Genomic DNA, 26870 nt, shown 5'->3' on the forward strand with positions numbered 1-26870 from the left:
GTATATTTTAAAATCTAAAATAAAAAATACAATATAAAAAATACTTAAATTTACTTCTAAATTACAGACTCCTTATGGAATCACAATTAAAAATTATGAAAATTATGGAAGTGCAAGAAAAAGATATTCACAAGACATGGTAAGAAATCTCTACAGGGCACGGTAAAGATATAAAAATATAGATCACATCTTTACAGCCTCTACCAATTCACAATAATTCTTTTTCACTCATTAATACAAAACCCAAAAAACACAGCGATTGATTGAGACATTTCGAGATATCTTCCAGTGTGTGCAAATTTAACACGGAGTATCAAAATTTTGTTATTTCATTTCAAGACTTAGCAATGATCTGCACTGCTTTTTTTATCAAATCCTGAACACCAAAAAACAACGCAGGATCCATTTTCTACAACTTGGTAGCAAAATAAAAACTATTATTCCGTTGAAAAATAAGTGAAATAAATAGGATTTATTTCAGAGTAACCACGATATCCAGATTTAAAATTAATAAATCTGGTTTTATTTTCCTCGGTTTTCCATCTGAATAGCATACCCTTCCACCCAAGCTGCTACACGCTCCTCCTCATTTGCAGTAAATAATCATTCTGAAAACCTAAAAGCATCAATACCACCTGTCAAGGAATATTGACATTGCGGCTGATTAAACTGCTGGTTGTTGCTGAGTAATGCAGTGTATATTTCCACCGCCCAAAACAATCTCCCTGGCACCTTCAACTCCCACAACCTAATAACCGGCAAACATTTGAAAATGTGATTCAGTAATAAGAACCATACAAAATACTAAAGCAATATAAAAGAGTACAATATAAAAGATTAGTACTATGTTGCTGCTACTACTGGCTCTGCAGCTCGGCCAAACGACAGCTATATACACCGTCAAATTTATTCAATAATTCATTATGATAGTCAATGCAAAAATCCAAATTATTGAATAGTGTTATAACTATAAAAACAAAAAGCAAATCCTATAATACAAAATACCTAAATTATATGTATTACTAAGAACAATATTTATTAATATATTTTACATACCCTTTTGGTTAATAAGTTAGACCGACTAGGAAGTCGACCAGCCAGACCGGCTGGTGGGACAATGTACCCTTTTAAGGGATATTCTTCAAGACGTTTTAGAGAAAATGTACCCTAAATTCCTATAAACCATTCGTAAATATTACTTTATTTACACAAACAGCGGTAATTATTGCAACTATACGTGCCTCTACAAGATTCTTTAACCAAAAAAAAATGTTAACAAAAGTTTTACTTACTTCATGATGAGGGAAGGCATTAGATAAGACTCGGATAGCTTCGTCATCCCACTTTCTATCTCCAAATTGTGGTGCAATGATAGCTTTATTTGCAATGTAAAAGTTTACGTAGGAAGCAGCAAGCCTAGTACCCGCAGGTCTTGGCTTAGCCTCACCGTCCTAGCAAATATAAAGTTATAACGTATCAAAAATTAAATGGAAGTGAATCTATCTGCTTCATAATTCATCACTCACTCACAATTGCAATAAACAGACAACAACAATCTTTAACCGTATCACAGGTATCAATGTTGCATTGAGCTCAGTATGTTAATCTTCACATTATCAGTTGCAGTATAGCGCCATAGCCATTATTAGAATATCACAGTTAAGCATACAACCGACTATTGCAAACCACTGTCACTAAAAGTTGCATGAAATATTTGTCTAGTTTATGGCACCTCATTTTGCTTATTTTAAATTACAATTATTAGGCTAAATTAAATTTCAAGTCCCTTATAAATTTGTGTATTTTCAATTGAGTCTCTATTAAATTTTTTGCCAATTGAGTACTTGAGTTTTTTATATTTTTCAATTGAATAATGACATGATTGGTATCTTGCCGTCATCTTACTTCCTTATCTTCATGTGTTAAGAAACATGAAGTTTTGTGATTAATATAAAACAATATAGTGGTTAATGTAAAATGAAAAATGTTAACTTGCAGGATCATATATCGCTTTGCTCAATTGGCGTTGGATGTGAGTCATATGACCTTTCCTATCTCTCTCTCCATCACCATTGGTATGTGCATCTATGGTCTCCAATGATAATCCATACATCTTGGGTTGACAAAATTGCAAAAGATAGTGATAATTTTAAAACATGTCTAGTCAATCTTTTCCTAATATTCTTAATAAACGAACTTTGTCTCCTTTCTTTTAGTTCACTTTGTTATTTGGGGTCCTTCCACCCCATCTAGTTATCATTATTTAGTTACCTATATTGATGATTATCCTAATGTACTTAGATTTGGTAAATGAAGAATCAATCAAAAGTGTTTTTTTATATTTCAAGCTTTTTTAATGAAATCAAAAACAATTTGATATATCATTTTTTCGGAGTGATAGTGCTCATGAATATTTGTCTCACCAATTCTAGCAGTTCATGGTATCCAATGATATCCTAAATCAATTTCATGTTCGTGTACTCCTCACAAAATAGAGTAACCGAACACAAAAAACATACGTTTTATTGGAAATACTTTGACAATTCTTCCCATTCATCTTCCTCGCCATTTTTGGAGAATGCTGTCCTTACAACATGTCGTCTCATTAACCAGATGAGATCATATGTCCTTAATCCCACTTTCTCCGTTTTCCTCATTCCTATTGTCTCCCTCCATGTGATTTTGGCACCACATGTTTTGTGCACAACCTCACACCTAGTCAAGATAAATTTTCTCCGTTCAAATGTCTTAGTGGGATAACATCATCCTTCAAAAGTGTATAGATGTTTCTCTCCATCTTCATGGGTATTTTGTATATGTAGATGTCTCTTTCTTTGAGTTTTTTGCACACTACGAACCTGTTCCTTCTAATGATGACATATATAGTCACTTTCCTATCACTAGCAATCTTCATTACTACCAGTTGGCTTTACCATAACTTGGAAGCTTCTCCATCATCTCTTCAAAAGTTTATCAAGATTATTCACGACCTATTGATATTTCAGTTCGGGACCCATCTTCAATGGATAATGATATGTATTGCTTCACAAAAGTTCACGGTGTACTCATAACCTTTCTTCACATTACACAAACCTCAACTATCATTCACTTTCCATCATACATAACACTTGCTTGTCTTTATTATCTTTTGATTCCATTTCTAAGTCTCCAGGTGAAGCTTTATCTAATCTAGAGTAGCATCAAGCAATGTTTCATGAGATGTATGCCATTTAAAGTAGTGGTACTTGGGAGTTCGTTCCTCTCCCAGCGGGCAAATAAATTGTTGGGTTTGGTGGTTGTACACACTTAAAACAAGACTTGATGGTAACATTGATTGCTATAAAGCTCGATTGATTGTCAAAGGATACACGAAAATCTATAGCCAAGATTATACTATCAGTTTCTCTCGTTGCCAAAACGAAATTTATTAAACTTTTCTTTTCCATTGCAACTATTCCCCATTGTACTCTGTTTCATCTTGACCTAACAAATGCATTTCTACATGGTGATGTTGATGAAGAAGTCTATATGAAGCAACTTTCTGGTTTTGTCACTAAGGGAGAGTTGTTTGATATGGTATGTTGTCTATTCGGGTTCATAGTCTATATGGCCTTAAGTAATTACCCGAAGCATGGTTTGGGCATTTTAAGACTATCATCCATCAGTTTGAAATCATTAAAAGTGATGCAAGTGATGCTGATCTTTCTCTGTTTTATCATCATTCTTCCCAAGGATGTGTCTATCTCATTGTATACATGGACGACATTGTTACCATAGGCAACAATGACAAGGGTATTGTACAACTGAGTCAAATTTATTGTATTAACTATTTTTTCTTAATTAACAAAGCATTTTGTTGTCTCAGAAACATACAGTTTAAGTTCAATGTCTCTTTTTCCAATAGTTTAACAATTACTGATGAAAAAAATAGGGGCAACACCATGATTAAAAGAAAAACCAGAGACACAGACAAAAAAGGAATGAGCTGCAATATGAAATCATAAAATTCCATAGCTGATGACCAACAGCAACTATGCATTGTAAAATTTAAAGATATATTTCGGTAATGATGGCGTCAGTATGAACTATTCCTTAATTTTTTAATGAAATGAAGTACTAATGACGACTAGGTATTTTGTTTCTCATTATCATTATTTTCAACCAAGAACAGAAAAACTACATGAAAAGGAAAAAATGTTTACCTGGGAAATCCCAGCAGACTCGCTCTCTGTCATATAGAGTGGACCGGGAACATGGATTTTAATGATTTCAAACTTTCTACCCTTAGCATCTGTTTCATTTGAAAGCAAAGAATAAGCTTCTATAGATCTTCCATACTGAGGATCAGTTTCATCTTCAATCCAAGACAGCATAACCACACCAGGCCTCACAAAACAGCACATGTTATCAATGTGACCATTCGTGTCATCATCCCCTGCATAAAAGCAGTATATTAGACTTTTGGGGGATATGTAAAATCTACAAACCACTTTGAACCTATGATATATACTCTAATATGTACAATAATACTTCAAGGTCATCTGGAGGGGCAGACATGTGCTCTTAAAATTTGCAGCCTCAAATGGAGTTCAAGTGCAAAAGGAAAAAAAAAAAAAAGTCATTACTGAAGTTAGCAACAACACAAGGATCCCCAAAGACAGTTATAAGAACACCATAACAAAATAAAATATCTACCGGATTGTTGTTTCTTTCTACAGAAACCTAACTGGCAAGACTAAGGCAAAAACTCCAAATTTCTCATTACTAGTGTCCAGATGTGTCCTCCCAATATTTTGTATTAGCTTTCACCCAAAAAAGGACAGAAAGAAATTTGTCAATTGTACCTTAATTTTAGTTTCATTTTGTAATAAAGAAAAATACTTAGGTGATATAATCACAATAAACTAATTGAGTAATAGTGAAAGTCTGAGTCTTTTATGTAACAGGGAAAGCTAGTCAAATGCACAGAAGTTAATTTCCTGACACAAAGGGCATTCAGCAGAAGAGAACAGCTATATTTCACTTATCATACAAGTATCATTATATGGTTCTACAACCAATTATCTTGCTATCATTGATTCTAAGTAGAACCATATATTGATCCATTGTTCTATTAGTTTACGCAAGTCAAGGTTTTAGCATGTATTGAATCAAATTATTCTTGCTACGAAACAAATCTGCAATTCTGCATCAAACCTTGGGAAACAACACATGATTACTGGTGCAGGGGAATTTTTTAACTACCTTACATTATGGAAAGATTCTTAATCTAGAATAGCAATATCAAGTTTGTATACCATATAATCCACGAGGCAACCATATAACCTTCCTGACTCCAAGATATGTCTTAAGTTCATCCTCTATTTGGTCCTTACTCAAGTGAGGGTTCCTGTTCTTGTTCAAGAGGCACTCTTCTGTTGTAAGACAAGTTCCTGAAGGAAGACAAAAACGCCGAAGTAAACCAAAAAAACTAGTACAGTTTTTAACCAATTCATATAGGCATCAAGGTAGAGCAGTAAATCTAAATATATACGATCTGATTGACAAATGAAATGAAAGACATGAAATTAACAAAACCACATTCATGAATACAGCAAGAATAAAATGCTGTCTTGCACAGCTGCATGTTATCCTAGTTATTGAATAAATCAGCAGTAAAAGTGCATTTATTTAGAGATGAATATCTGCCAGATAACAGGCATGTAGTACCCAGTCAAAGTCAAATTCTACTTTGTATACAAAACTTTTTAAATAAGGCAAAACTTGTTTGCAGTTCTTTGGGTGCTTCTGAGGTTCTGTTCTCCAATCAAAATTGGATTTCCACCTTGGTAATTTGCACTGGTCTTTAATGCAAGTCTTTTTATGCAGATTACAGGAGTCACTCCAGTTTTGATTAGAAACCAACACCAACAACATCAAAGGAATTTCATTAGCTACATAGACTTATAATTTGAGATGATAACAGAAAACAACCAGTGTTTTAGCAGCTATCCAGGAAGAAACACCAAATAAATACTGAAAAACATAATAGGAATACACAACAAATATAAGTGATGATCAAGGGAAGGCTTAAAACATAAAGACCACTGGTTAGGATACATTATCAAAATAAATTTATTAAAACATGGGACAAGAACATTTAGCGTCAAATAAATTATATCACCTTATTTAATCATTTCACAAGATCTCCATTGACCACATTATATAGAATATTCTCCATCTAATTATTATTATTGCATGAATAATTGACTAAAAAGTAACAGCAACAGCAGGTTAGCCATTGAGGAAATTAATAAAAACAAGTACCTCTACATGGTTACAGATTTACTAGTTCGGACATCTACATGGAAAAAAATGTACCTTCAACATGGCAAATAATCACTATATAACTCTTACCTTCTCCATCCACATGGATACTTCCACCTTCAAGCACCATCGATTGCGGAAATCTTGGAATCTTCTCAGTTTCCAAAATCTAGCAAACAGGAAAACAAAATCGGTAAAGAATTCACATGGTCAAAAAAATAATAAATATATAAATAAGAAAAATGTGGAACATTCCAAACCTTCTTAGCCACAAGCAAATCAAGACTCCAATCACTATAGCATCCATCTTCTAAACCTAAACAGTTCATAAAACTCCATTAGTAAAGGAACCAACAATCAACACACAATAATAAGATCATATTATATCCCCTAACCATTCTTCAAATAAGCCATCCCAACAAACGCTTTTAGAATAAAAAGATCTGAATATCAATTGTGTCCTGGTGCTTACCCCCCCAACTATTAAATTGCCAGTCAATCCCTGCAATTCTGTCAACTGCACCACCAGACTCTGTTGTCGTGCTTCTTCTCACAACAAACTAACAAACAAAACAAATCACACAGCATGCTTATACATCCAATCACACAAAGGTTGATTTGCACAGTAAGAGAAACTCACAGTGGGTCCAGAATCACGAAACCAAGAATCATTCATACTCATCTCAACCACCCTGATATGTTCAGGCAACTGACTTCGTGCATTCTCCCACTATTAAACAATTCTGGCAGCATCAAAGAAAACCGCAACAATAATGTCCATTAATAAAAATAACGTCTAACATCAACAACTTACCTGGACAGAACTAACACAAACAGTGACAGACTCAAATTTTGAGATGGCAGTTGCCACCCTGGCAAACACATGTTGGGCGGGTGCGGCGCCCTCTCGCCAGTTATCAGGGCGTTCCTGTTACACTCATCGGGCTTGTAATCAAAAAATGATAATAATAATAATATGTAATAAAATAATAATAGAGTTTAGATGCAGTACTCACTGGCCAACCCATCCAACACTGAGTGTGGATTTCCCACTCTGCAGGCATGTAGAATCCAATAGCAGAGGGTGTTCCTTGGAGCTGCATCATGAAATTCTAGCTTCGGTTTGGCCTTTTTTCTTTTGAAGCTCGATGTTGAAACCAAGCTAAAGTGACCACAAATCCCAAATAACGTCGGTGAGAATCAACCTAATTTGTCATAATTAACCTAGGAGATACATATCATATCCCGTTTTAGTTCACTAAAAGTGCACCCGAAATCCTGTTAGAAAGTGGGGTGAAAACAAAATTGACCACTTAGAACTAGTTAAGATAGAATCTAACCACGTCTCTGATCCTATATTAAAAAGTGATTTTATAACTAACTCAAACCCAGAAGACCCAGCTTGTTCCACCTCACTTGTTATAAATTGGCCTATTCCAACGAAGACTTTCAAGGATTTTTATATGATAATCCTAAATGACAAAAATATAAAGATTGATATTGAGTAGAAGAACAAGCAGAACATAACCTATTATATTACAACTAAATCACAGAATGGTGAAAACAATATCGGATCCTATCCCATGCAAGCCTAACGAAAAGGTGAAACGACGTGAAGGGTTGGAATAACTACTTACCTTAATGAAAACAAAGACGAAGATCCTTCGCAAGATACAATCGAATTCAGAATACTGTAACGCCACCGTCCCAAACTTCTGTAGAAAGCACAATAGAAGATAATGGCAGAGCAGCAGAGTACACCAGAAATGGTACGAAGATAAGATAGCCAGGGACACACCCCATTATTATTCAGAGAGATTCACTGTTGCTAACCTCTCTCTTTAATTTTATAAAAATAAAAAATTGAAAAAAAAAGGGATACATTTTTTTTACACGGGAGTTAAAATATTGTTAAAAAAGAGTCAAAATTTTATTATCCTATAATTATTTTTTTTATTATATAATTTTATTTTTCTTTAATAAAAGTCTTCAAAGAATAAGACGTATTTGCGAATTTTTTCTTAGGAATAAACTTCTTCACATATTTATTATATTATATGTATTTTATTTTGTCATATCTTTTATTATAGCTGCAGTTTAATTACTTTCTTTGTTTTTGAAAAATATTAATTTCTATTTAGAAAAAATATAAAAATAATATTTAAAGTTATGAAATATATAGATTTTGTTTACAAATAAGTTTTATTTAGAAAAATATATCAAAATAGAAAATTAAATATATAACAAAATATATATATTTTAATTAAATTTTTAAAATGGAAAACATATTAAAATTATTAAATAGTTAGAAAAAACACATAAAATAGAAATTTAAAAATAATGAAAAATATAGAATTTTTAATTGAAATTCATAAAAAATTGAAAATAAAAAAGTGTAAAAATATATTTAAGAAATTTTATTTTAAAAGAAATTTAAAAATATAGCAATTTAGGATATTTGAAATAAATTTGATTATTTTTATTGTATTTAAACATATAAATAAAAAGAAATATTTTTAAGGATTTAGTGTTTTTATATTTAATTATTTAAATGTGATTTTTTTTTATTTTCTCTACCGTTTTTTATTTACATGTTTTACACAAAATAGTTGGAGTTTTTTACATTTTTATTTACATTTCTACTCATAATGTATATTATAAAGAAGTATTTATAATTGTAAACAAAATATTACAAATACTCTATTTCAAAAAACTAATAATTTGCATGATTGGAAGATTACTAAAACTAAATAAAATAAAATAAAATATTATAAAAGAAAAGTCTAACTCAACATTTCACCTATAATTTTCACATGAGTTTTTAATATTATATTATCATTTTCACTGTCCACTCTTTTTCAAGAATAACACTTCTTCGTATTCCAATCATTACATTATCCATCGAAACATAAAGGAGTTGGATTGTGCATCAGTGTTGGATAAGGTTTTCTCCATTGGTTACCTAACAAAATTACTATCTTATTTTTACACCTTACAACACACTTGACATTTCTTAAAAATTGCATATACTCAACTCATTTTCTTAAATCATTATGGTATGAACACAATGAGATCAAATTCATATACATATTTTGCTTCAAGATAACCCCTTTTGGCAGCTATTTTCAAATCTTTAATGCCTTTTTTTTCAATATTTCCCTTATATCTAACTATTTCTCTCAATCTCTTTCTATACAAAGCTTCAATATTTCCACTCTCCTTACAACTTTGCATGAAAATATCAAATGCCCTTGTTTCTTTACATGACCATGAACTCAACAAAAACTTTTCTAAAGAAATTTGTTGCCACATATAATTGTCTTTTCAGACATGCAAAATTTTTCTACGATATACTTTCATGTCGTAATGATCAATGTAAGATTCATAATTTATCTTTACAATCACATTAAGTAATAAGTCCGTGGGAAGTGATTTGATTGAAAACAAAGTAGATTTATCATGTTCAATGCATTGTCTCTCCAAATTGATTCTTCCATTATAGTCAAATGACTATGCTCATTGCTTTCATGGTGTTGCCTTTTATTGAACTGTATCTTCTTCGTCAATTTTGAAGTTGTCATGTTTACTTGATATTGAAATTCAAATTTAAAGACTCAAACTAAAAAGTTGTATGACAGTGAATGATGAAGTATGACTAATTATGGATTATATATAAAAGATTTAGAAGATTTATATGAAATATTTTGTATACCAGTATACTAAATATCAATTTTCATTTTGGCTTTTTTAAATGATAGTTTTATTTTTATATTTGTTTTTAAAATAATTTTTTATAAGTTTTAATAATTTTTCTATTTACAAATTTCAATTAAAATATGTGATATTTGTCATATTTTTATATATATTTTTTCTAATTAAATTAAACAAAAGTTATATATTTCTATAGTTTAAAATATTCTTTTTAAATAAAAATATATATTTTTTGAAATATAAAAAACTATATCAACAATAAAAGGATATAGTTAAAAAGTTGCGTATATCTAGTGGTGATAATAAATAAGTGAAAGAATTTTTTACAGGAAAAAATTATAAAATTCAGTTTTTGCTGTAGGATGAAAAAAAAACTGAACATATTCATAAAATATGTAATAAATATTAAATAATTGTTTAATAGATATCCTTCGAAAATAAATACGAATATTAATTGTTTGCTAAAGAGGTGGCTTATGGATATCCCGAATTTTACTTGAATATTTTTAAAAAATTATTGTAATTAAAATAAAATATTTGTAAAACAAAATTAATTATAAATTGTTTTTTTTTAAATTGACTTCATATATTTTATACTATTTTATTTAATATATATATTAAAATTATTTTATGAAATATTAAAATATTAAAATTATATTTTAAAATTACTCAGTTAAATTTGTTTTTCAAAATTTAAATTTATTTAGATAATATTTTATTAAGTAATATAATTTAAATTGTTCTTAAAAATTATATTTTATGTAAAATTGTATTTTAATTTTTTTTAAACAATATATATATATATATATATATATATATATATATATATATATATATATATATATATATATATATATATATATGTTCATAGATTTCAACACATATAAAAATATCATAATGAATATTTTTCAGAGGACAATTTTTTCAAACGCGACAAGTAGGCATGACCAATCTTATTCATTCTCATTCCTAATACTTTATAATTTTAAAAATATTCCTAAAAAATTTAATGATGATAATTTTAACATTTAATTTAACAACTAAATGTAATTTGATTGAATACTTTATAGACACTCATTTACATATATTTTTTATTCATCCCGATTACTAATAATGATTTAAGGATATACTTAAGTTTAAACATTAGAAACACCTAAGATGTACATTTAAATGTTAAATAAATAAATATATTTTTGTAAACATATTTCATATTTTTAAGAATTTTGTAAAGATATAATAGGCATCCCCTATTTTTAGCTTTAACCTTGTCCTTTTACATATTTCCAGGATTTATTTTTATTTTCATTTATAAAATTCTCTATTTTAATTAAAAAGAATTCTTAATTAAACATGTGGCTGCAACACAAATACTAAATGCAATCTTTTTTAATCAAACCTCATCATAATATATGTAATTTAATATATAGATATGGTATTTATATATCAAAACTTGTTATATTATTAAAATTATTTATTTTTTATAAAATTATACATAAAATAAAATGTGTCAATAAATATATATATATATATATATATATATATATATATATATATATATATATATATATATATATATATATATTTACACATCCAAATGTCCGCTTTTGGCGGAACTTATAACTCATCTTCCTTGTCCTCTTCTTCTTCATCCAAATGGCTCTATTTTCTTACCATTGCCTTTTCCAGTTATTTGTTTTACACCAAAGTAATCGTTTGAAAATTTATTATAGGGATAAAATGATAAAAAAAGAATTATTTTTTGTATTTGTAAAAAATTAAAATAAATAATAATAAAAACTAATGTAAAAAATGTGTTGGTCAAGTAAGATTTCTGTCATTCATAAAGAAAGAATAATATCATGTAACACTATATATAGTGGATGTTGGATTAGAAAAATAAAAAAAACAAGGGTAAAAGCATAAGCATAAGCGCTCCAGTCAGTTTTTTTTTCCTCTTATTTCATGTCACAACTGTATGAGGGTGATAATGACACTTCCACAAATCACAAATAACTTAAAATAAGCAAGCATAAAGAAACACTTAAAATCCACCCTTTTCATTTGATGCACATGATTTGGAAATAGAAAGAACATTAAAGCAAACTTTCAATTATATTCCCCTTTCTTACACTCCCACTCTCACCCCTATCAACATCTTTCCTTCATATTCTATCACTGTCTTTCAAGTTCTGATACATTATCTCGTTCTCTTTCATTGAATTTGAAAATAAGAAGAATGAGTTGAAATTAAGTGATATAAAGAAATGAACAACACATGCTTTTATTTTCTTTAACCCTAAATCCCTAAACCACCACTAAATACTGAAAACACATGCTTTTATTTTCTTTAACAATCAAGAAATTATGATTTTTATTAGAATTAACCAAAAGAATGTAGTGTAAATATTGATTATGATTTTCAACTGAAATTTTATAGTATAATTACATAAATTATATATTACTTAATTACTTAGAGACAATTTTGTATAAATGAACAGTTTATTACGTTGAGTAAACTCGCCGCTAAAACAGTCAAGTGGTTTAGATCTATCGTAGTCTCACGGAAGCCATAAACGATATATGCAAGTTCAGTATTCCACTAAGTGGACGAATTATTTAACGAGAAGAAACACTCAGAAGTTTATACATTGAGTAATGCCACACGACTCTATTACGTCTTAAGTGAATGCCAAAAAGGTCGTCCACTACTACTAGTACTTCATGTGAAGCAGTCACTCGCAGATGTAATTGTTTTCACAAACTCTTTAAGCTTTATATAGTTATATTTACGAGGTTTCTCTCACAAATAGAAAGAAACACATATATATATATATATATATATACCCTACTTTTGGGATGTCACACCCTTGAACAAAAACACACCAACAACACCAATGACCAGAGTCAGAACCATAGGGATGGCAACAGAATCAGGTTCACGCATTCTACCTGTCTGATTTGGTCTTCCAAGGCGTGACCGTTCTCCAAAGTATTCATGCAAAAGATTGCTCAGAGTGTCAAGTTGATGCATGATTTGACGCTGTCCCCGTGCAATAACTAATACCTATTTTAAAAAATAATAATTAAATAAAGAACTCAATTGTCTATTGCTCCTTGCAGAATTTCAAAGTAGAAATTTGTGCTCGATGTTGTTTGAAATGAAGAGAAATGGGAGCTCCTGAATGAAAATGTTTGACAAGATCACTTAATATCAAAACATAATATCCACCTAGTTTTGAGGATGATAAGTTCACAACTGCATAAATTTTTTACTCCTAGTTTAATTATTTTTTATAAAATAAATTATTTTCTATTTTAATTAAATAATTTATTTCTAATATTTTATTATTATTTAGAATTGTGAAAAGGTTGTAAAGTAAAAAGTGGGTGAAAGTCATTTTTTCCTATAAGGAACCATATATGTTGTTCAACAGAATATGGAAAATGGGTAAATGACATTATTAATCTTCATTAAATTATTCCCAATCACTTTAAATAATATTTAATGACTTTTGGATTTTAAGACTATAAATTGTTGTATTTTTCATTTAAAAGTATCTAAGTTTATTCCTAAACACGGGCAAGACCATCTCAACAAAACCTTATACAAATTTAATCTTTATCTTTTCCCATCCATTACAAGTCCTTTACATCATGTTCAATCTCAGGTGAGACACAGTACGCATCTTTACACTCAATAGACACATGCACAGTATGCATATGATATGTGTAGCACATAGCATTGTCATGGCGTGGCGTGTTTAGAAGGTATGAAATTGGGAGGAATGAAAAGACAGAAGGAAAACCACCAAAATTTTCTTTCCTTTCACTGTTTTTTAGCATTTAAAAAAGAAAGGAAGGAAAAGAATTGACCCATCTATATAGTCTATCCTTCTAATTAAAGAAAAAGAATCTTTTGTAATTAAAAGACTAATTTATTCTTATCTTTAGGTTCTTAACCTTTATTATTATGGCCATTTGTTTCATTTTATTATTTAACTTTTTCTTCCCTTCCGTCTTATTTCCTAGGAAAAAATCTACAAGATCTTGTCATTTTCTACTCTTTCTCTTTCCTTTCTCTTTCTTTGATAAACCAATCATGTCACGTGAATTAAAAAATCAGGAGACCAACCTCGTCCATCAGGGGAGACTCTTTCGCCAATTGAGAAGATGATGAAGAATTAGGCAGCAATGATCCAGTCAATGAACCATTGCCTAATCCAGTTACAAACAAGGAAGTAGGGCCTGAGCCATTACCGGCCTCAGCCTGTGAAGCCAAGTTTTGTTGACTGGCCGAAACTTTTTTGCTAGCAAACTTTGAATTCAATTCTTCAATACGGGAGGTGAATTCATCCATTCGTTCATTTAATGTGGAAATTTGATCAGAAAGTTGAGTGATGACCCCCTGGACAACTCAAAAGCAAATATCAGTAGATGAATCATTTAGATGGGTAGAAAATTCAACTTCTTAGGCACAATGGCAAACATTTATTACTTGTAACACCTATATGCCAAAACACCAGGTGAATATAATTTCCATAAAATTTTAAGATAGATATTTTCTGAAGTTTCTTGCCAATATGCACTGCAATTGTATATCATTATGTTACAACATTTCTGTCTATGGACTCAACAAGTACTTTTCCATGTTCCACAAAATAAGACACAACAGGTGATACATTGATAAATGAAGAGGCCAAAATGATTGCAATTAAATGTTTTCTCAAGGAAAATATATATATTACATGGTTAGCAATCGATGCAGGTGATTCCAGAGTTCTTCCATCGAATCTTCTGTTATTTATAGCAAGTTTAGTCAGCTTAGGTAGAATCTTGTCCCTTTGAGTCGAATATGAGTGTGAAATACCACTACAGAAAACAAAACGAGAAGAACATGACAAAAACATTACTTTAACAAACTTTTAATCAGATTCAGAAATTCTTACTCCAAATATGAAAAACAAGTAGAAGCAATATCATTATTATTTTTAAGACAGGACAAATAGGTAATGAAAGTTAACAATTACCGATTAAGATACTTCATTCTTCTATCTGCAGAAGCCCTGGAAAGGGCTTCTTTGGGGCTTGAAACTACGTCATCATCTATGCTGAGTTTTGACTTAAGATCGTCTGGCAATGCCTGCAGTTTAATCAGATTAGAGATTGAGTGTATAAACATTTAAACCACAAATAAAAGGTTAAATGATAGTTTATACCATCACATCGTTCACAAGCTTTTCTAGCTGAATTTGTTCAATATAAGTGCGAGAAACATAGGAACCATCCAACCCCAGTTTCTCTGCTACAAACTTGCAATAGTTCCTGTCTTTCCCTTGCACCTTGAAAACAGCATAAATAAAGTATTCAGTGAATGAAAACAAAAAGAAACAAAGACAAACATGTAATAGGTAAGGGCATGTATCTCGACCTCCATACACCTCCAGGCCTAGCCAAAAACATTGAAGTTCTTAGGCTTGAATAAGTGCCTGAGGGCTGGAATATGTTACTGTGTTAATGTTATGTTTAAAACCGAGTCCAGGACCACTCTAATACCATCTAACAAGGACACATGGGAGAAACAAACACTAGAAAATAAGTTAATAAGGATATTTACAATAAAACACAATAACAATGCCAACGGTAAACAAATAAGATGATCATTTTAATAGATACATTTGTTATTAATAATCTTAATGCAAACATAACATTTTGTATTGAAATGATACTGGCTCTAAAACATTTTATGCAGATTCACATAAGAAATAGGTGAGGGAAAATGGTACAAGGAATTATTATGGTCAATGATGGAAGTGGTACCTTTAGACAAGGTTTGAAAACGAAGGCAAAAGAAGAAAGAATTTAAGACTAACAGTAAACTATTATTCCAAGGTTTACACTTAAATGAGAACAATTTTGGTTTGTCAGTCTGATACTGTCACCTGACAGTATGACATTAATGAGGAGGAAGACTATGTTGAGGAGGACAAATTATCACCTTGGATAGTTTGTTTGTATTAAGCAATACGAATTTATTGGTTATTATGAGCAATTATATGACATGTGAACCTATTATTCCATTTGTATTATGTATTGGATCTCAATATTTACAATATATTGAGTTATTTTTCTTGTTTATATTAATTTTAATGCATGCATAGGCCTACAAATATAGTTTTTCATATATGTACTCGGTACAATACTTGAATTACAATCATTTATCTTCCTACAATCCTCGTGTTTCACAACATTGTTAGTAGGGAAGCTCAGTCATTTATAGCCCCTGGCGAACCAAACATAACTTTATGTTGTGAGTGCGATTAGTCAATTCATGAATGATCCAAAGAAGCAACATTTGCAGGCTGTGAATAGAATTCTTCAGTACTTGTAGACAAGTCTAGGAAAGAGATTGTTGTTCAAGAAGGATGGAAAATTAAATATGGAGATGTATATTGATGCAAACTATGTTGGGTTAGTTACTGATAGGAGATCCATCCCAAAATATTGCATGTTCTAGTATGGAAAGTGAATGATCTTAAAGTGAAAAGAGAAGAATCTATGGCTCTCTTTTGTGATAACTAATAGGATATAAGTATTGTTAACAATTTAGTCCAACATGATAGGACCAAACACGAGATCAAAAACAAACAGAATAATGGTCTTGTCATTATATCCTACATTCCATGAGAATTTCAGCTGAGAGATTTGTTTGCAAAAGGGACTTTGCACAAAGCAGTTGCAAGATCTTACATGCAAACTGCGAAATATAGGCGTCCATTCATCAACTTGAGAAGGAGTATTGAATTACGAGGATATACTATTAGTTATTGGGACTATTGAGACATTGTAGGGATATGATGAGTTATTTATTACTAATCATAGTATTTATATGTAGGGCAGTGGAGTTTTACATAATGAATCCTCTTGTCCTGCTTTCATCAAGAATTTGAATAAGAATTTCTTCTATATTTTTAATCTTTTCCCTAACCTTTTTCAAGAGTAAGGAAATATCAAAAGTTAAGACTACTTGTCACATAACAATCAACAAGCATAAAAGGTATGTAAGGAATGATAGAAACAATATGTCGTTATACCTGAACATATGTGCGATTCAGTTGTTCCAACCAATCAGTTTTTATGGTCACTTTATCATCACGAAAGATATGGCTGCTTCTTTTCAGGATAGAAGCAATTGTGTATCCTAAGGCCATCAGCCCTCCAAGAAGGCGCACACTGACCTCAAAAGTAATTCGAGGAGATATTATGAATGGACTATCTGTCACCCATTCCTGAAACAAGAATTCATTACCATTATAGAGGTTTTTCAGTAATTTTACTTCTAGATGCAAAATTCTCAGCAAATCTCAAGCTCAAAAGGAAGGAGGATGTTGAAAAGAAAATAATTCCATACATTGAAAAAGGCATCAACCAAAGAACAGGTTTGAGACAAACAACGTACCGAAGTCAGTAAAAGAAGAAAAATAAGTGGGAGTACATGTCTCATTAATTTCAAGAACTCAATTTGCAAGGAGTCTGTGGTAGATATGTACACCGAAAAAAAGTTCAAAAGTTTAAGCTTTTGAAAATTTATCTATGGTTTTCTTTTTCTCTTCCAGGGGTCATATTAAGTATCACAATACCAATGAGTGGTTATACTGTAACTATACAGGGGGCTAAATAAGCTTCTTTTCATTATAATAGGTTCTTAAAAATATTGTAAGTAAACAATATTATTAGTGACACATTGGCATAAAATAAATGTCCAAAGTACACATTTGGTTAAGAATACTTACATAAATATTTAACAAGAACTTATTCATAAGCTTTCAATATGAAGTTTACTAAATTAAGCTCAAAGAACATATTTTGATCATTTTTTCCCTGAAGCTTATTGAAATAGTTTAAAAAAACCTAAAGGGACCATAAGCATCTCTCACAGGTTCAATTAAGTTTTGTATGCATTCTTACAACCCCCTCAAAATTATGCCTTGTTTGCTAGACATTCTCTTAAAAATTGATATAACTATAACACTAGACTAGTTTTCCATCACTTAACCTCAAACATGAGATTGTACTTTCCATCGCGGTTTCTCATCCTCAAATATGATTGACAAGCTTCAGGGTCTTCCCCAGGCGGTAGAAGAAATATGTCATACGTTTCCTCTTTGGTTTCAGTATGCTGTGCAGCAATAATTTCCTTGATTTGATCAACTGTCACAGTTCTTGCTGACTAGAACAACCAACACAATGTATCATCAAGAGTACACTTAAAAATATAGAGTACCTTACTATGATAGCATAGGACATCACCTTCAATATATATGTGGGATTTTGAAATCCAGAGAATGGATTAAACTTGTTTATGACTTTTATATGTGCTGTTTGAAGATCTGGCTCAATATAAGCTTTATACATAGGATATACCTACAAAGGGAAACAAAATAATCGGTCTTACATTGTGCAATGCAAGTTTTCAACACTCCTAAAAAATCTAACATGGGATCAGTGAAAACCGTTTCAGAGATTTGATGAATTATTTCTTCAGGCTCTTGACCAGCACGGTGAATGTCCCGTAATACACGCTTAACAAGGTCAAAATGAACTCCACCAGTGACAGAAACACGAAGATCAAGTAAAGGTCTTAATTTTTCACTTAAGGCGTAGATGCCTTCTATGATTACAATACGAGAGCTAGGGACTTCAACAGTCCTGTAAAGAAAATAGTAGAAAAGGAAAGAACAAAATAAGTATAAATGAAACAAGATCTTCGGTTGGAATAATATGATGCTAATTCTAGTACTCATGTATTTCCACATTTATACATTTTGTCCTGTACCTCTTGCGTGTCTGTGGATTTCCAAAGGCGGATGCATTAATAGGTGTGCATTTACACATGCTACGTGAATAAGAACGGAGAGAGAAGAATGACGTGCTTAGGGGTAATAGTAGAAGAAGAGAGGCCGGGGATGGAGAGGAAACTACACACACAAATATATATATATATATATATATATATATATATATATATATATATATATATATATATATATATATATATATATATATATATATATATATATTGTTTGAATGTGGACTATTTATTGGGCGGGTGTTTGACAATCTTTCCAATAAGAACCAATCTTTTTTATGTAAGTTTTTTTGATAAATTATAATATGTTTAGTTTTAAGTGATCTCATTTATACTGAAAAATCACCATTTATAGAAAAAATATTTTTTTACTATTTTGCTTGTTAACATCTTTTATTATACTGCATCTCTAACGAACAGCTTACATGCTAATATATATAAATAGTTTTACATACACATTTGATAGTTTTAAAATAAAATGTGATTTTCTAAATATACTTTTATATGAATGTATAATTTTAAAATCACTTTTCAATTTGAGTATCAAAACATGAAACTGATTTAATCACACTCAATAATTGAACAGTCGATTATTCAATTGCAAATAACCAGATGACAAGAATTATCTAATGCTGCGCATAAAGCATTTGAAATCTAATAACTTGATCCATATAAAACATTGTTGAATTTCATTAGCTTTCGTATTCTCTTTTCCACGTTTCTCTAATCTGTGAGAATAAACCTAGATAGAACAACTAGAAAATAGACAATTGCACATTATTAAAATGATAAAAATAAAAAGGTACACAACCTGTAACCTATGCGAGAACTAGACTTGAAATCATATAGTGGAACTTGAACAGGCTTCCCTGCTTTAAGACCCTGTATATTTTCAAGCAAGGTATCATAATCCGTCAACCGAGGGTCTGTTTCAAATAACAATGACATTAGAATGTAGTGTTTCATAACATCCCTTCTTATTTCTTGAACATTGATTAATATGATTAACAAGTAAAACTATTGGTTATAAATGAAAATAATAAATTAGATTAGATTTATGGGAAACTTGTGCATATTGCCAACAATAGATGATAAGTGTGTGTTTATGTAAGAATGAGTAATTGAGTAATATATAGAGAAAATTACGTTGAGATCCCATGAAGTTTTTTTCAAATTAAACTTACACTATTTTTTTTCATCATTACAATGACTTTCCTATAAAGGGTGCATGTGTAATGCAATGAGAGAGACATGTGTAATGTTTTTAAAACGTAAATGGGTACATGGGTAAAGTAAGACGGGGGAAATGCAATGCCTTTTAAAACAATGAGGAGGTTTGTGTAGAATTAAAAAAAAAATAAAAAAAAAATAATAATAATAATAATAATAATAATAAAAACAGGAGTGTCAATGTAATTTGAGTAAAATTCAAGGTTTATTAGTGTAATTTACACTAATATTTACTATTAGGCCAGCAAAGGAAACTTGGAAATTATGACAATGTATTAGGAGTCTCCACGGCTGTCAACAAATTTCAAGATTAAAAAGATGTTTTGTCTAAGTCTGAGCTTGGAAATTGGTCATGAATGATTTTTCACGTCAAAGCGAATTCTAGTAGCACTAGCTTTTGCGCTTTTGACATCATGAATGTGAATTTTAAGGTGTTGAATGAGTTTCCAAGAAGACTGAAATTGAGGTGAAATAATTTTAGGATTATTAGTCAGGCAATATTATAGAGATAGCCATAGACAGTAGAGGTTATTTATCGGTGCTTTCAGCAACAATCCACTTCATTATTTGGTTCAACTTCAAAATTTGGTAAACATATAGCGTGTCTAACGATGTATTATTATTGGTTGCTGTTTCTGTGTTCATATAGCTAGTTTATTTCTAACTCAAATATACATTGAACATGTAATAAAACGGAGGCCGTGCAATCTACTGTGTGCAAAGAAAGTAGCAAGGGACTGTCACCACATCTCTTGAAAAATTTCATCAATTCTAACCCCGTTGCCCCCTAACCCACAAAAAAAATCTTGACACATCTGTCACCGTCCATAGAGAACCTGAATATTAAGCTGTATATTTGAAAATTGCTAAAAAATAGCTTTAGATTGACCTTGGCAAAATCAACAAAATGCGCATCAAACCATTTGTGGACAGGTTTAGAACGTTGTTTTAAAAAATTGAACGTTGCTTTAAAAAAATACAATACATCTGATGAATATGAAAGTACAGGTTTAGAACATTATATTACCACATAATAGTCATACTACGGACATGAAGAGAAATAAACACGTATCACTCTGTTTTCTACTCTGAACCCTATTTTTTCCCTCTATTTCTTAAGTTAGTTTGTGTTCTTCTTAATTGCAAACAATTGTGCAGCAGCAGAAGTAACTTTGCTAATAAAAGTTCTCGGTCATACTCACGAGTAGCAGGAAGTAACACTCAGGCAAAGAAAAGAAAACTCTGCAAAATCCTAAGTGAAACAAGAAATACAGATATACACAATCATCATAGACTACTTAAAAGTAAATAATTGAAGAAAGACTTACCATCAAAGTTTCCATCAATAATTCTACTAGAATCGTTATAATTGTCCATTGTTATGACAGCTATGCTTGGCATAAAATTGAGGATCTTCTCAGTGAAAACAGTTTTCCCTGCTCCAGATGGACCTGCAACTCCTACTAATATGATTCCATCGTTCTTTTGAGCCAGTAATTGGCACGCACGAATGAATATGAAAAATCCTTTCTCAAATGACAGGGAATCTTGGATAGGAACAATTTCGTAGCGATCAGAATCCTTTCTTTTAACAACTTGAACCTGATCTCGCAATAGACGTCGTCGAGGTGAGTCAGCACCAAAAACAGTATCTTGTGCCATTACCGAAACCAAAGTTGTTTAAGTCATATGCTGCAAAAAAATGAAATTGGCAATGAAAGTTGAACAGAAAAATACAAACCAAACAGGAACAAATAATGACTCAGAACTGCATAAATTGCACATGGAATCAAAAGATGAAATTTGACAATTCAAAACACATAACACAAACAAATTGTCATTCTCATACTACGTTTTACCGTTACAAGGAAAAAGGGGGAGAAATACATACTTCCACTAACACAGAACTACAAAATGCATGTGAAAAGAATACTGAATGAAGATACTAAACTTTTGTCTTGGCCTAAACTTTTTTAATCCCTAAGAAGGTTGAAAGAATCATAAAAAATTGAACAAATTTTTTCTTTTGTTGTGGATTTAAAAACGGCTGAAAAAAAATTACAGGAGTTGACTTCAAATATTCAACCAAAAATGCATTATATATATAGGACCATAAAATTGAACTAAATTTGATGAAGCAAAACGGTGAACAAATTTAAGGACAAACACCTGTAAAAGAAACTACCGCTAGATATAGTGAAACAGAGAGATCGAGCCTCTTGAAAAGTGACGGAATTCGGAAACTGTGTTATCATAGTGTTTTTTTTACACTGTGGATTCAAGTACCAGCTCCTTATCATCGGTACAATTATATAAAAGGGTGGTATCCATAGTAATTTCCACAATTTTATCATTTAATAAATAAATACTTCAATAAAAACTTCTTTTTTTTAATAACGAATACATAATCTTTTGAATATTATTTTTATAAAATTATATATATATATATATATATATATATATAGATATATGATTTTATAATTTATTATTTTTATCAATAATAAATTAAAAATGTTAAATATATATATATATATATATATATATATATATATATAGTAATATAATCGAAATATGATTTTATTAAAAATCATATTTATATCACGGTTAAGGATAAAGGTAGATTAATTGTTTGATTAAAATAAAATGAAAAGTGAAGTTATATTTAATGACACAAATCTGAGTTTTTATCACCCAGAATATTAAAAATTAGGGTTTCAATACCCCAATTAATTTATCTCAATAGAAAAAATAACCCAGTCAAAAATTAGGGTTTCAATTTCTTGTCTTGTCCTAAAACCTGTTTATTCACATCGGAGAAGGCTCTCCCACGGGAAGGTCTTTCACACATAGTTTCAGCTGCTTTATCTTCTCTGCCGTTAGTTATTTCCGTCTTGCGCCTTTCTTTAGGTGGGGTCCTGCGCGGGGCTACCGCCTGGGTTCTACTTTTCTTCAAGGGAGTCAACGTGTCAGACCCATTAGACTTCTAAATCTGTTTCTTCTTTTTAGTCCTTTTCTTCCCGATCTATATCTCTGATTTTTTTAAGGATAATAATCCTAGTCAGGTTTCTATCAACCTTCTATACTATTATATTAATTAACCCATTACTACTAATCTCCTTCTTATCACAATTCTCGTATATCAGTCTCTATATCTATCAACATTATCTGCTATTACTATAAATACTTATGACTTAATTAAACAGATGCACAGAACAATTTAAGAAATTAATTAACCATCTTAATTTTGACTATAGACTCCATTACTATTATTAATGTTGTTGTGTGTTAAATCTTGTACACGAAGAGTGATTTAAATATGTCAAGTTCCTTTGGGTGTGACAAGATTATAAAGATTCCCTAACTACTAGGTGTAAGTACAGTTTTTTATTTAATATTGGTTAAATTTAAACCCAATTAATATATTCACCAAAGACACAAACAATTAGTGGGCGTGGCCCAGGTGATGGGGAAGGCAGTTTCTGTTTTTCTTGCAAACAGCACAAGTGGTCTAAATTAAAACAGCTCAACACGTTCCTTTCAGAGATTTCTATACTCTTCCGAAACAGCAGCCCCATTTGCAATTTCTACAACGATAGTGTTGCTCGAATCTCGAACGTTATTCCCCAGCATCACACCAGAAGTTTACGTATCACTAATTCAACGCGTTTCACACAATTCAACTTCGAATAATATCTACTCCAACAAATTCAACACTCACGGTTGCAGTAATTATTTCCCTGGTCATAATCTTTTTGGTTCAATTCTTCCACTAATTGTAATTTAATTTGAAAATCACAAACTATTAACAAGAGTAAGAAAGTAACTAAACTCAGAGAATCAGAGAGGAGAGAATCAAACAAGTAAAACAATCCAAACAAAAACAATTACAAGGAAAATAGAACAGGCCGTGTTATCACCAGCACAACCTCATCAAAACTAACGAGGCGTTAATGACTTCTTCCGTACCTTGAATATTCAGGAATTGAAATGTAACACGTTCCTCTTCACAGGCTTCGAACAGAGCCGTGGCAACTCCAAGATGAAACAAATAGAAAGAGGAAAGTTTGAGATGTGGAGAGAAAAATGGTTTTGGGAAGAGAAAATAAGCAAAGAAACGACGACAAAGAATTTTGACGCGGTACTCTTTCTTCCTTCAGACAGACGAGAGGAAGAAGAGGGACAAGAGATATTTTTTCCATTCAATGTGATCTAACGGCTTCAAATTCGTCCACCCTTCTCGGCCTTACGATTTCACCACAAATTTTACAGTTAACTGGATATATGGGCCTAGAGCCCAGTGACAAAGGAGAGGATATATGGGCCTAACCCTGCCCCGTAGGAGAAAATAACTAATAAAAATGGTTATCTTTTTCATAATTTCATAATTTCAACTTCTACTTCATAAAATTTTGTATTATGAAATATATCATTTAAAATATGAATTTTTATATTTCAAATTATATATTCATAAATACAAAATAAAAATATATATTTCAATTTATATAATTCGAAATACAAAAAAAAATTATACATTTTGAAATACAAAAAATTACATTTTTATTTTATATTTCATAATATAAAATAATATTCTACGTTATAGAATACAAAATTTATATTTTAAATTATACCATTAAATATAATAATTTATGAAAAAATATATAAATAAATTTAAATTTAAAACATATATGCTTTTAATAAAATATTGAGAATTTTATAAGTTAAAAAATAAATTGTTTATAAGTTATATAAAAATATAAACTATAAATATTTTGGATAAAATAAAATTATGATCTGAGATACCATAAAAGAACATATACCTTATTGAAAACATTAAAAGTCAAGTTTATTAAAAATTAAAATGAATATTGTTCTTGAGTACAAATGTCATTTTCATTCATTGATGTTATTTTCCACAAGGGCCCCCAACACCTACCAAACTATATAAAGGAGTGTGACGTGATTACACGAAGTGAACTATAACAAAAAAACAAAAAACATAAACAAATATTTATGCACTAACTTACTTCTTAAAATAACATAAACTAGTAGTTATGCAATCAATTTAATGTTCGCCCTTGTAAAATAAACACATTTAATAAATTGTTCAACTAATTAGATAACAATTTTATTAAAGTTTTAAATAAAAAAATCAAAAAATTGATCTCACAATCATTTTATTCAATGTATTTGATATCTCGAAAACTCACCTTTTAAATGGGTTATTATTAAAAAAAAAGACAAAAATAATTATACCTAGGAGTATATGTCGATAAAATCTATAATGAATAATTGATATTGGTAAATATTTATTATTTACGAATGGATAACAGATATTTTAATAATTTTTATAAACAAGTTGAGTATAGTATCATTATTCGTATTTATAAGTATCCATTACTTACAACAAATTAAAATAAAAATTTAATTTATATTTTATTAAGTTAAATTTAATTAAAATTAAAATTATTTTATTTGTTAATAGGTTAAGTTTAATTAAAATTAAAATTTAATTTATATTTTAAATAATTTATATTTTGTTTTATAATTTTAGTTTAAAAGTTTATAAAATATACTTTTTAAATATTTGTAGATATGTACGTGTTCCCGACAAGTAATGGGAATTTTTTATAATTACGATTAAGGATGACAATGGGTCTGGTCGGACAGGGATACTGTCTACTCGCAACCCGACCCGTCGGATAAAACTGTACTTGTTACTTGACCTGCTACCCGTTGGATATCCGCATAAACAAAATCTGTCGAATTTTTCAACCTGCAGATACCTGCTTTCAACCCGCAAATATTTTAAAAAAAATATTTTATAAGTTTTTAAATGAAATCTAAATTAAATTGCAAAAAAATAAAAATAATATTTAAAATATATATCCAAATAAGGTCAATGGATAAGTAAAAATACGGTTACACATATGCATGCAGAAAGAGGCAAAGAGGTAAAAGAATAAAATCTAAGGATAAAAGCGTAATTTCAATTTTTTAGCGGGTAACAGGTATCTGCGGGTCGAATAGTGTAATACTCGCATACAACCTGTTTATAAGCGAGTATTAAAATATCTTGTTACTCGCAATTCGCAGATAGTAAATATCTGTGAATACTAACTATCCATCACGAATTTTATTCAGGTTGAATTTTTTTCATCTCTAATTACGATGATTATGGATAAATACATTTCGTATTCAACTTAACTTATTGTTGTCCCTAATTAACAATATTAATCAATAGCCATATAAATTAATGTGATTGTCTTCTAATTGTCATATGGATCCCACCATCACAAACAAATAATTATTTAATCATTGTTCATATTTATTTTTCTTGTGTGCTTTAAGGAAGAATCTCTATGACAAAAGGTAATAACTTAACTTATATTCACTTTAATGTTCTTTATAACAATTTTTATTTTATTATTTTATAACTTACTTGAGTGTATCGTTTATAAGTGGACATACATTTAAATTTTAAGACGTTACACTCGTAAAGGAATAGATAGAAAACTAGTTACAAAGTTAAGAAAATTTATCCTTGACACATAATACACAATAAAGAATTTTGAAAACAAAAATATGAAACAAGGGATGTTAAAGATACAATCTAATATGATGTTAACAAATAATTGAAATAGTTGAGATATCAACGTTTATAGATATACTTAGCTTAAAAGTTTATTTAGAATAAAAAAAATCTATCACCAAGTTTTTGTTAAAAGTATAATTTTAAAGCTTCAAATGTTTTATAAAT

At 30.1% G+C, this 26870-nt stretch overlaps 2 protein-coding genes across 5 annotated transcripts; both read right to left on the reverse strand.

Moving 5' to 3' along the window:
• Positions 1-311: 311 nt before the first annotated feature.
• LOC108319654 (agmatine deiminase) lies at positions 312-8122 on the reverse strand. 2 transcript variants are annotated; one of them, XM_017550869.2, is made up of 11 exons: positions 7944-8122; positions 7323-7530; positions 7121-7234; positions 6947-7036; positions 6779-6866; positions 6567-6622; positions 6397-6475; positions 5298-5432; positions 4203-4435; positions 1293-1451; positions 312-748 (listed from the first exon to the last, which is right to left on the reverse strand). In XM_017550869.2, exons 2-11 carry the CDS (start codon positions 7410-7412, stop codon positions 665-667), a joined length of 1128 nt encoding a protein of 375 aa, XP_017406358.1. In that variant the 5' UTR covers positions 7413-7530; positions 7944-8122; the 3' UTR covers positions 312-664. The 2 variants fall into 2 exon arrangements, with proteins under 2 accessions (XP_017406358.1, XP_017406352.1); XM_017550863.2 differs by having other exon boundaries at positions 7323-7468; positions 7944-8121.
• A 4474-nt stretch (positions 8123-12596) lies between these two features.
• LOC108346041 (inorganic pyrophosphatase TTM1) lies at positions 12597-24322 on the reverse strand. Of its 3 annotated transcripts, none has more exons than XM_017584974.2 (12): positions 24080-24322; positions 21442-21805; positions 19695-19809; positions 18528-18723; positions 18325-18438; positions 18071-18244; positions 17109-17303; positions 15234-15356; positions 15045-15157; positions 14763-14886; positions 14150-14422; positions 12597-13081 (listed from the first exon to the last, which is right to left on the reverse strand). In XM_017584974.2, the coding sequence occupies exons 2-12, from the start codon at positions 21773-21775 to the stop codon at positions 12863-12865; spliced, it is 1980 nt and encodes a 659-aa protein (XP_017440463.1). In that variant the 5' UTR covers positions 21776-21805; positions 24080-24322; the 3' UTR covers positions 12597-12862. The 3 variants fall into 3 exon arrangements, with proteins under 3 accessions (XP_017440463.1, XP_052734214.1, XP_017440471.1); XM_052878254.1 differs by lacking the exon at positions 24080-24322 and adding an exon at positions 22283-22395; XM_017584982.2 differs by lacking the exon at positions 24080-24322 and having other exon boundaries at positions 19695-19765; positions 21442-21589.
• Positions 24323-26870: the final 2548 nt, after the last annotated feature.

Source organism: Vigna angularis, chromosome 1, assembly GCF_016808095.1.
Source record: "Vigna angularis cultivar LongXiaoDou No.4 chromosome 1, ASM1680809v1, whole genome shotgun sequence".
NCBI lineage: Eukaryota > Viridiplantae > Streptophyta > Magnoliopsida > Fabales > Fabaceae > Vigna > Vigna angularis.

Bases quoted from the DNA above. Each gene is read 5' to 3' on its own strand.
- LOC108319654 (XM_017550869.2), bottom strand. From the start codon at position 7,412: ATGATGCAGCTCCAAGGAACACCCTCTGCTATTGGATTCTACATGCCT. The intron at 6,867-6,946 runs GTGAGTTTCTCT...TTTGTTTGTTAG, and splicing joins TTCGTGATTCTGGACCCACT to TTTGTTGTGAGAAGAAGCAC. The intron at 5,433-6,396 runs GTAAGAGTTATA...GTCTTCCTTCAG, and splicing joins TATCCATGTGGATGGAGAAG to GAACTTGTCTTACAACAGAA.
- LOC108346041 (XM_017584974.2), bottom strand. From the start codon at position 21,775: ATGGCACAAGATACTGTTTTTGGTGCTGACTCACCTCGACGACGTCTA. The intron at 18,245-18,324 runs GTGATGTCCTAT...TGGTTGTTCTAG, and splicing joins ATCCCACATATATATTGAAG to TCAGCAAGAACTGTGACAGT. The intron at 13,082-14,149 runs GTTGGTCTCCTG...TTTTTAAAATAG, and splicing joins AGTCTCCCCTGATGGACGAG to GTATTAGTTATTGCACGGGG.